Below are 10,703 nucleotides of genomic sequence, written 5' to 3' on the forward strand. Positions count from 1 at the left end.
GAAGGAAATAACATATCCGGACACCAATCTTGCCATCCACACATATAGGAGTCCTACCCGGACACGGGGAAAGTCTTCTACTTTTATCTTCACGGCCCATCAGTCCGGCCCATATCAAATAGTCCGGACACCCGAGGACCCCCTAATCCAGGACTCCCTCAAGGAGGATGCCCTTGGAAATATTAGCTTCTCCTCTTATCAGAAATGCACTGCAGCTATCCGGATGCTTGCATACGAAGAGCCCGGTCATCTCATCGATGAGTACGTCCGTATGAGCGAGTCTACATGCCTAGACTCCATGTACACGTTCTGCAAGGATGTGATCGCAGTGTTTCGCCCCGATTACTTGAGAGAGCTAAATGTTGAAGATACAACCCGCTTGTTGGCGATGAATGCCAGCAGGGGCTTCGCAGGGATGCTTGGCAGTATAGACTGCATGCACTGGGAGTGGAAGAACTGCCCTTCTCCTTGGCAAGGGCAGTATAGGGGCCATGTCAAGGCTTGCACTGTCATACTTGAGGTCGTGGCATAAGATCTCTGGATCTGACACTCTTTCTTCGGCACGTCCAGATCGCACAATGATATCAACGTGCTTCAACACTCGCCGGTGTTTGCAAGGCTTGCCGAAGGCAACTGCCCGCCGATGAATGTTAATATCAACAGCCAGACTACAACAAATGATACTACCTAGCTGGCTGTATCTGTCCTTAGTGGATCACTATTGTGAAGAGGAGGAGATTTGCTCAAGAGCAAGAGAGTGGTAGGAAGGATGTCGAGCGTGTTTGGTGTTCTGCAACCTCGATGGGGCATCGTTCGGTATCCTGCTAGAATTTGGAGCACCAAGGAGTTGTGGGAGGTGATGACTGCTTGTGTGATCATGAATGAGCTCCCGAAACGTATCTACGATCAAGGGTTTCAGTTCCAGGGTGACAATGTTGTGCCTGAGCATGGAGGAGCGGCAACGTTTGCACAGTTTATCCAATTTCATCATTAATTTTGTGATTAGGAAACTCACGGGCTCATGTTGGCAATCAATAGATGTAGTTTTTAAAATGTAATTAAGACCATTTAATTTTTGTTCAGCTTGTAAACTAGATATATTTATTTAGGTTGTGGAACTATGCTATATTTGTCTGCTTATGAAACTATGCAAAATATGTGTATATTGGTTGAAAAATGACAGCAAGCTGGCCGCACGGCAAATATGAGTTATCGCGTTGGACGCATTGTCGACCCAAACAAATAAAAACCGGACAAAACGCACATCCGTTTGGGTGGACGTATTGAAGTTGCTCTAACGTGCACTGCACGCCTCTCGAGAAGTCATTTGAGGGCACCACACCGGCGCTGGTAGGAACTCACGAAAGAAGAACCACTGCACCGTGTGAGCATCTTCATTGACAAAGTCGTGGGAAAAGGAAAGTGCGCTCAACATGCAGTTTCCACTTACTCACGATTATGGACGTAAACAAATTACTACAGAGATGGGATTTGATTCTTTTGCTAAAGAAACATTATGGATAGGAATGTGAGTGTATGTATGTGTTTGTGAGTATGTGCATTTTGTACCGTGTTAAAGAAAATGTGGAGTATATAAATAGGATTTGGGGTGGGGTGAGACGTAGAGAGGGGAATAATTCATGCCAAATACGGTGGGCCCTTGTCCCCATTGTAGATCCCTACCCATCTTATAAGCAGGAAGGGGAAGGAGAAGCAGCAGCCTCTGCCAGTCCCACACACACACGCACTTGACAAGACGAGACGGAGGCGCGAAACAGAGGAGAGGAGAGCAGAGCAGAGGGATAGGGAGGGAGGAGTTGTCCGGCTCCCCCTCCGTGCCTTGCCGTCCCGATGTCTAGCGACCCTGAAGAGATCAAGGCTCGCGTCGTCGTCCACGGCGCCGGCGCCGACGCCAACGCCGCCGACGAGTGGGCCCGCCCGGAGCTCGAGGCCTTCCACCTCCCCTCCACCTCCCAGCCCCCGCACTTGTTCCACCCACCGCACCCAGAGCCAGAAGCAGCAGAGCAATCCACGCCAGCACCGGCCGTGGCAGCAGCTACCGGCACCAACAATGCGTCTGGTTCCCCCCCTCCTCCTCGCTCGCCGCCTCCCGCGCCACTGGAGACGGAGCAGCTTCCGCCCAATGCCAAGCCGCCTGCCGACGAGAAGCCGCCCCCTCCGGCGCCGGCGGCCGCCCTGCGCGACTTGTTCCGCTTCGCCGACGGCCTAGATCGCGTCCTCATGGCCGTGGGCACGCTCGGCGCCCTCGTCCACGGCTGCTCCCTCCCCGTCTTCCTCCGCTTCTTCGCCGACCTCGTCGACTCCTTCGGCTCCCACGCCGACGACCCGGACACCATGGTCCGCCTCGTCGTCAAGTACGCCTTCTACTTCCTCGTCGTGGGCGCCGCCATCTGGGCGTCGTCCTGGGCCGAGATTTCCTGCTGGATGTGGACCGGCGAGCGGCAGTCCACCCGGATGCGGATCCGGTACCTCCAGGCGGCGCTCAAGCAGGACGTCTCCTTCTTCGACACCGACGTGCGCACCTCCGACGTCATCTATGCCATCAACGCCGACGCTGTCATCGTCCAGGACGCCATCAGCGAGAAGCTCGGCAACCTCATCCACTACATGGCCACCTTCGTGGCCGGCTTCGTCGTCGGCTTCACCGCAGCGTGGCAGCTCGCGCTCGTCACGCTGGCCGTCGTGCCGCTCATCGCCGTCATCGGCGGCCTCACCGCCGCCACCATGGGCAAGCTCTCCTCCAAGAGCCAGGACGCGCTGTCCAGCGCCAGCAACATCGCGGAGCAGGCCCTGTCGCAGATACGGATCGTGCAGTCGTTCGTGGGTGAGCAGCGGGTGGCGCAGGCCTACTCGGCGGCGCTAGCCGTGGCGCAGAGCATCGGCTACCGGAACGGCTTTGCCAAGGGCCTCGGGCTGGGCGGCACCTACTTCACCGTCTTCTGCTGCTACGCTCTGCTCCTCTGGTACGGCGGGCACCTCGTTCGCGGCCACCACACCAACGGCGGGCTGGCCATCGCCACCATGTTCTCCGTCATGATCGGCGGACTGTAAGTCTTCCGTCTTATTACTCCTCTCCTCTCCTCTCCTCCTTATTTATTTATAAGGAGAGGACACCTTGGCGCCGCTGAAAGGGAAGATGCATTGATGGATTCTTGTGCTGTGCGAGCAGCGGTCTTGGGCAGTCGGCGCCGAGCATGGCGGCGTTTGCCAAGGCGAGGGTTGCGGCCGCGAAGATCTTCCGTATCATCGACCACACGCCAGGCATCACCAAGGAAGGCGTGGAGCTGGAGTCGGTGACGGGGCGGCTGGAGCTGAGGAACGTGGAGTTCGCGTACCCGTCCCGGCCGGACACGCCGATTCTGCGCCGCTTCTCTCTAAGCGTACCGGCCGGGAAGACGATCGCTCTGGTTGGCAGCTCTGGCTCCGGGAAGAGTACGGTGGTGTCGCTGATCGAGAGGTTCTACGACCCGAGTTCAGGTCTGACTGACTCTCAAGTTTTCCCTTGTCTCTTACTCGAGTATAATTTACTGGAAGGAGTGAGTTAGTAGGCGCTTGTTAAAATGCGAGCAGGGCAAATCATGCTTGACGGTGTTGAGCTCAAGGATCTGAAGCTGCGGTGGCTGCGGTCGCAGATCGGCCTGGTGAGCCAGGAGCCGGCGCTGTTCGCGACGAGCATCAGGGAGAACCTGCTGCTTGGGAGGGAGGAGGCGAGCCAGGTGGAGATGGAGGAGGCCGCCAGGGTCGCCAACGCCCACTCCTTCATCATCAAGCTCCCCGACGGCTACGACACGCAGGTCCGTCCGTCCGTCCGTTGGTCACTCCGGCAATCATATTAGATTCATCCCGCGCGTGCTAGCTTCTTCCTTTTTATCCGCCCGATCCGTGCGCCATTAGGCTGGAGTAGTAGATAGCTTTGCCCTTTCCACCATCCTTTTTCCCTCATCACACCCATCCCATCATTGGCCCCTTTGCCGTGGAGGAGTAGATAGAGGAGCTAGATACCCCCGGCTCAGATCGGATGCTTGGTGCTCCATTTGTTTGTTTGTTAGGCAACAACATCACATGATGACACCTTCTCTACTGGGCTCCATCACAGTCACAGGGCCCATTGTTACTAGTGCAATACTATTTCACCACCAAGAAGAAGAAGAAGAAGAAGCAATTGTTTGTTTGTTAGGAGCATGTTGCTTTACATTGCAAAAAAAAGGAGCATGTTGATTTAAATAAAATAAATGCTATTAGGAGTTGGTAACAGTTAGTACGTACCTGCCTGCCTGCCTGCCTCCTCCATTTTCCAAAAGTCCCTTTCTCACCACGAAACACAACACAAGCAGCTGAGGGGGAGCCGAGAATGGGCCATGATTTCACACTACTCTTTTGCTGCCTCTTTATTCCGCTCCAGCCCAGCAGTAAACTAATTCCAGGTCGGCGTTTTGTCAGGAATGTCAAGTTGATCTCACAAGATTCAAGCATGCTTTGTCCAGTAGTACGTTCCTTTTATTATTTTTTCAGCAGTGGCAGTGGCAGTGGTACAGCACTTGCTTGACCAAAAGCTGCCATTGATAATTGATCCAAGCAAGCACATGGGCTACTGATCCAAGCTCCCTTCCCTAGTACTCCATCGACACCGACCCCATCACATGGATGGCACCATGCCCTGGCTCTACTCCCAGTCAAAATTCCACCATAAACAATTCAATTCTGTCACATTCTACAAAATTAAGCTGGCCTCCAGTCAAAATTCCCATATAAACGACTCTAGAGGAGTACTACTGACAAGTCAATATGTTTGAACATGGTGATACAGGTGGGGGAGCGCGGCCTGCAGCTCTCCGGCGGCCAGAAGCAGCGGATCGCCATTGCCCGTGCGATGCTCAAGAACCCGGCCATCCTCCTCCTGGACGAGGCCACCAGCGCGCTGGACTCCGAGTCGGAGAAGCTCGTGCAGGAGGCGCTGGACCGCTTCATGATCGGCCGCACCACCCTGGTCATCGCGCACAGGCTCTCCACCATCCGCAAGGCCGACCTCGTCGCCGTCCTGCAGGCTGGCGCCGTGTCCGAGATGGGCGCGCACGACGACCTCATGGCCAGAGGGGACAGCGGCGCGTACGCCAAGCTCATCCGCATGCAGGAGCAGGCGCACGAGGCGGCCCTCGTCAGCGCCAGGAGGAGCAGCGCAAGGCCCTCCAGCGCCCGCAACTCCGTCAGCTCACCCATCATGATGCGCAACTCCTCCTACGGCCGCTCGCCCTACTCCCGCCGCCTCTCCGACTTCTCCACCGCCGACTTCAGCCTGTCCGTCATACATGACCCAGCCGCCCACCGGATGGGCATGGGCATGGGAATGGGAATGGAGAAGCTGGCGTTCCGTGCGCAGGCCAGCTCCTTCTGGCGGCTGGCCAAGATGAACTCGCCCGAGTGGGGCTACGCGCTCGCCGGCTCCGTGGGGTCCATGGTATGCGGCTCCTTCAGCGCCATCTTCGCCTACATCCTCAGCGCGGTGCTCAGCATCTACTACACGCCGGACCCGAGGCACATGGACCGGGAGATCGCCAAGTACTGCTACCTCCTCATCGGCATGTCCTCCGCCGCGCTGCTCTTCAACACCGTGCAGCACCTCTTCTGGGACACGGTGGGCGAGAACCTCACCAAGCGCGTGCGCGAGAAGATGCTCACGGCGGTGCTCCGCAACGAGATGGCCTGGTTCGACATGGAGGCCAATGCCAGCGCGCACATCGCTGCCAGGCTCGCGCTGGACGCCCAGAACGTGCGCTCCGCCATCGGGGACCGCATCTCCATCATCGTGCAGAACTCGGCGCTTATGCTCGTCGCCTGCACGGCCGGGTTCGTCCTGCAGTGGCGCCTCGCGCTCGTGCTCCTCGCCGTCTTCCCACTCGTCGTCGGCGCCACCGTCCTGCAGAAGATGTTCATGAAGGGTTTCTCGGGTGACCTGGAAGCCGCGCACGCCAAGGCGACGCAGATTGCGGGGGAGGCGGTGGCCAACGTGCGCACCGTGGCGGCGTTCAACTCGGAGGACAAGATCACGAGGCTCTTCGAGGCCAACCTGCAGAGGCCGCTCCGGCGCTGCTTCTGGAAGGGCCAGATCGCCGGCATCGGCTACGGTGTGGCGCAGTTCCTGCTGTACGCGTCCTACGCGCTGGGCCTGTGGTACGCTGCGTGGCTGGTGAAGCACGGCGTCTCCGACTTCTCCAAGACCATCCGCGTCTTCATGGTGCTCATGGTCTCCGCCAACGGTGCCGCCGAGACGCTGACGCTGGCGCCGGACTTCATCAAGGGCGGGCGGGCCATGCAGTCGGTGTTCGAGACCATCGACCGCAAGACGGAGATCGAGCCCGACGACGTGGACGCCGCAGCCGTCCCCGAGCGGCCCAGGGGCGACGTGGAGTTGAAGCACGTCGACTTCTCGTACCCGTCGCGGCCGGACGTTCAGGTGTTCCGGGACCTGAGCCTCCGCGCCCGCGCAGGCCGGACGCTGGCGCTGGTGGGGCCCAGCGGGTGCGGCAAGAGCTCCGTGCTGGCGCTCATCCAGCGCTTCTACGAGCCCAGCTCCGGGCGCGTGCTCCTGGACGGCAAGGACATCCGCAAGTACAACCTCAAGGCGCTGCGGCGAGTGGTGGCCATGGTGCCGCAGGAGCCGTTTCTTTTCGCCGGCACCATCCACGACAACATCGCCTACGGCCGCGAGGGCGCTACCGAGGCGGAGGTGGTGGAGGCGGCAACGCAGGCCAACGCGCACAAGTTCGTGTCGGCGCTGCCGGAAGGGTACAAGACGTGCGTCGGGGAGCGCGGGGTGCAGCTGTCGGGAGGGCAGCGCCAGCGGATCGCCATCGCGCGAGCGCTGGTGAAGCAGGCGGCCATCATGCTGCTGGACGAGGCGACGAGTGCGCTGGACGCCGAGTCGGAGCGGTGCGTGCAGGAGGCGCTGGACCGGGCCGGGTCAGGGTCAGGGCGAACGACCATCGTGGTGGCGCACCGCCTGGCCACGGTGCGGAACGCGCACACCATCGCGGTCATCGACGACGGCAAGGTGGTGGAGCAAGGGTCGCACTCGCACCTGCTCAACCATCACCCCGACGGATGCTACGCGCGGATGCTGCAGCTGCAGCGCCTCACGCCCCACACCCTTGCCGTGCCCGGACCCGGACCCTCTGCATCCAACGTTTGATACATCTTCCATGCACGGTTCCACTCGCGTTTTGCTTTAGGATCTTCTTTTCTTCTAAAAAATTTGTTGCTGGCTGGCGGGAGGAGGGTGGTCACAATTGACAAGCCGTATGTGCTGCCAATGCCATGATCCGTATTACACACCACAAGAGAATCCAATTCATCCTCCACTTGTCCGCGGACCACATAGGCTCGACCCCTCATGTGTCGGTCCACGTGACGGTGGCCCTATTTCTCAAACCCCCGCCCGATCAATACACATTTTTTCTCCTCTTGGCACTTTATTGCATAGCTGACAATGTTACATCATTTAGAACATGCGATAATAGAAAGCTAGGAGGATCGTATAAAACTTTTGAGTCATAAGCATGTCTAACTAACAAGTGTGCCAAGTTATTTGCTTCCATGGGTCAATCCCTAAAGTAAATCGGTGACATTTCATTTTTTTCGATGAGAGGGGCCACATGCCCCCATTTTCAATCGATGACATTTCATGAGCATACTGAAATCAATCCGCATGAGCATACTGAAATCAATCCGCCCCCACTATTGTAGAATATGGAGCCAAAATATCATAATATCATGTGCAAGCATTGATGAGCTCAAGACAGCCAGATTCCACGATGATCTTCGAGCACCCAATATCACATACTAACTAAGTCCTCCACAAAGAGCCATAGGTTCAGCGGTTGCACATCCGTAACATGATCGAAAGGTTCAATTATACCAGAGATCGCCTCCCCACGGCTATTTTGAAGGACATCAATAATCGATCATGAACCATCCTCAAAATATGATGCATCGGTATTCAACTTGTATGAACCGGGAGGAGGTTTCTCCCAGCCCGGTTTATTCACCTGCTCTTGAAGGTTCTTCTTTGCATAATTGGTTGTAAGTGCCTGGATAGCAAGGGCTGAACTAAAAGGAGGTTTAACATGCACAGCCTTCCTAGCTTCTCTGTGTTCAATCCAAATGTACCAAGATGCAACAACCACCGTTTCTTGTAAGCCTAGCTAACCAAGAACCCGGAACTTTCTTGTCGGCCATTGAAGGATTTCTTCCAAAACAACTGAACCCGAACGGTCCATAGCCAAAGTTTGATCAATGATGTTGTATAGTCCAAGAGCCTTCCAAGCTTTATGTGCATGAGTACACGTAAGATGACGAATATCTTCATCACCCGGGTGACAAATAGGGTAGGATAGTGAAACATTTATGTGCTTGTGGGAGAGGACTGTCATGCGAGGGGATCACCCCCTTGAGAGTGCGCCAAATAAATATTTTAACTTTGCTTGTAACTGCCAACTTCCACACCTCGGACCAAACTGGATTCACATTAGAAGTCCCTTCATTTGCAATGATTCTAGACCCAAATTGATGTTCCTATTCGGTGTAATAGCTAACCGAACTAAAAAGAGTAAGACTTGGTCTTGTACCTTGCTATAAAGTCATCATTCAGGTGCACCAAGAGAGAGATTTGCAACATTCTTTCAGCGTCCACCGGGAGGAAAAAATTCCTCACAAGATCCTCGTCCCAAGCACCTGCATGGGGGGGGGGATGAGCGCATCAGTATGAACCATTCTCGTCGAGCTAGAAGGGACCCAATGATCCCCTCAAATATTGATTTACTCCCCTGAACCAATGTCGGGGTTCTAGGACCGGGGGTACCTGAGGGAGTCCTGGACTAAGGGGTCCTCGGGCGTCCGGCCTGTTATCCATGGGCCGGACTGATGGGCTGCGAAGACATGAAGGCCGAAGACTGTACCCGTGTCCGGATTGGACTCTACTTGGCGTGGAAGGCAAGCTTGGCGATCGAAGATTCCTTCTTATGTAACCGACTCCATGTAAACCCTAGATCCCCTCGGTGTATACATAAACCGAAGGGGATAGTCCGGAAAGGACATATACATTCATTACCATATTCACACAGGCTAGGCTTCTAGGGTATAGCCATTACGATCTCGTGGTAGATCAACTCTTGTAACACTCATATTCATCAAGATCAATCAAGCAGGAAGTAGGGTATTACCTCCATAGAGAGGGCCCGAACCTGGGTAAACATCGTGTCCCCCGTCTCCTGTTACCATCGATCCTAGACGCACAGTTCGGGACCCCCTACCCGAGATCCGCCGGTTTTGACACTTGTGACGCCCGGATAATTAGGCTACAGTAATCCCACGTTAATGATGCCACGTCACCTCGATTACTGTTGCTAATCTCGCGTTAGTTCAAAACCGGTTCGAATTCAAATTCAAAATCAAGCAAACAATAAAATATTTTCAAATATTAAAACTAAAATGTTGGGGTGTTGCCGAATAATTCATGAGTAATAATGGTGGAGAAACCAACATTTCTTATAATATTTAAATTCACTAAAATAACCAAAGCTTAGGGCAAAACAATTATTTTAATGCCTTTTATAAAGTTATAATAATATAACTCAATTAGTAGTGTGCCAAAATAATTATGGCAGTGGCCTAATTAGTAATACTAATTTAGGTGCTAACTTGGTATTTTATAAAACTAAAATAATAGAAACTATAAATGAAAACAGAAAAGAAATAAAAGAAAAATATAAAAGGAAAAGCAAATCAAGAGAAAACAAAAAAAGGGAATAGAGGAACCCCCTGCCCACCTGGGCCTCAGCCCAGTCGGCCGGCCCAACCCCACTTGCCTACTAACCACCCCGAGGCCGAAACCCTAGCACCACCCGGTCCACTTTACCCCTCCCCCGCACGATCTCTACCACTCGCTCGGTTCCCCTCCCCCGATCTGGATCAGGAGGCGCACGCCGCTCGCCCCCGACACCATTGTCGGACCGCCCCGCCTCACACCGGCGCTCCACCGCCACACCAGCGCCGCCCCGTCCTCACCCCCTCCCAACTGGCGCCCAGCGCTCGGCGCCCCACCCCGTCGCCGCTCGTCGCCGCCGCCATCGGATCGCCCGCTACCTCGCCGGCGTCGCCTCCCCACCGGTCTGCCTCCACGCCGCCCACGTCGTCCCCGTCCCCCCACCTCGAGCACCGCTGCCCTTGACCCTGCGAACCCCGGTGAGGCCCCGGGCCTTTCCCCCTCCTCCTCTTCCCCTCCGTCGCCGTGCACACTCGCCGACCCGGGCCCCGAACGTGCTCACCGCACCGGCGCATGCCTCTGACCACCGCCCCTGGTCGCGCCCGCGACCGCGCTCACCGCGCTCACCGCACCCACGACCTGGCGCCCTGGCTCGACTCGCGGTCGTGTCGACCTCCCCCGCGCCCTGGCGCCCGTGCCTCGTCCCGGCAGTCTGTCTCGGCCACGGCCACTCGCCCTCTGGCCCGCGGCCCCACTCCGGCGCCGCCCTGCTGCTCTCCCGCCGGCGTCCCCCTCTGTTGACTACCCGGCCTCGCTGGCCTCGTCCCGCCCTGCGGGCGAGCGCTCGCTCGGGTGCGCCCGCACCCGCTACCGCCCGAACCGCTATGGCACCTCTGGGCCACAGACATGTGGGGCCCAGCCCCAG

General features: G+C 56.4%; 1 protein-coding gene across 1 annotated transcript; it reads left to right on the top strand.

Annotated features, from left to right (window-relative positions):
• The first annotated feature begins 1,706 nt into the window (after positions 1-1,706).
• Positions 1,707-7,446, top strand: LOC109782270 (ABC transporter B family member 1). Its single transcript, XM_020340873.4, has 4 exons — positions 1,707-3,068; positions 3,191-3,498; positions 3,592-3,815; positions 4,829-7,446. Exons 1-4 carry the CDS (start codon positions 1,852-1,854, stop codon positions 7,205-7,207), a joined length of 4,128 nt encoding a protein of 1,375 aa, XP_020196462.1. The 5' UTR covers positions 1,707-1,851; the 3' UTR covers positions 7,208-7,446.
• Positions 7,447-10,703: the final 3,257 nt, after the last annotated feature.

The sequence above is a fragment of the Aegilops tauschii genome, chromosome 7 (assembly GCF_002575655.3).
Source record: "Aegilops tauschii subsp. strangulata cultivar AL8/78 chromosome 7, Aet v6.0, whole genome shotgun sequence".
Classification (NCBI taxonomy): Eukaryota; Viridiplantae; Streptophyta; class Magnoliopsida; order Poales; family Poaceae; genus Aegilops; species Aegilops tauschii.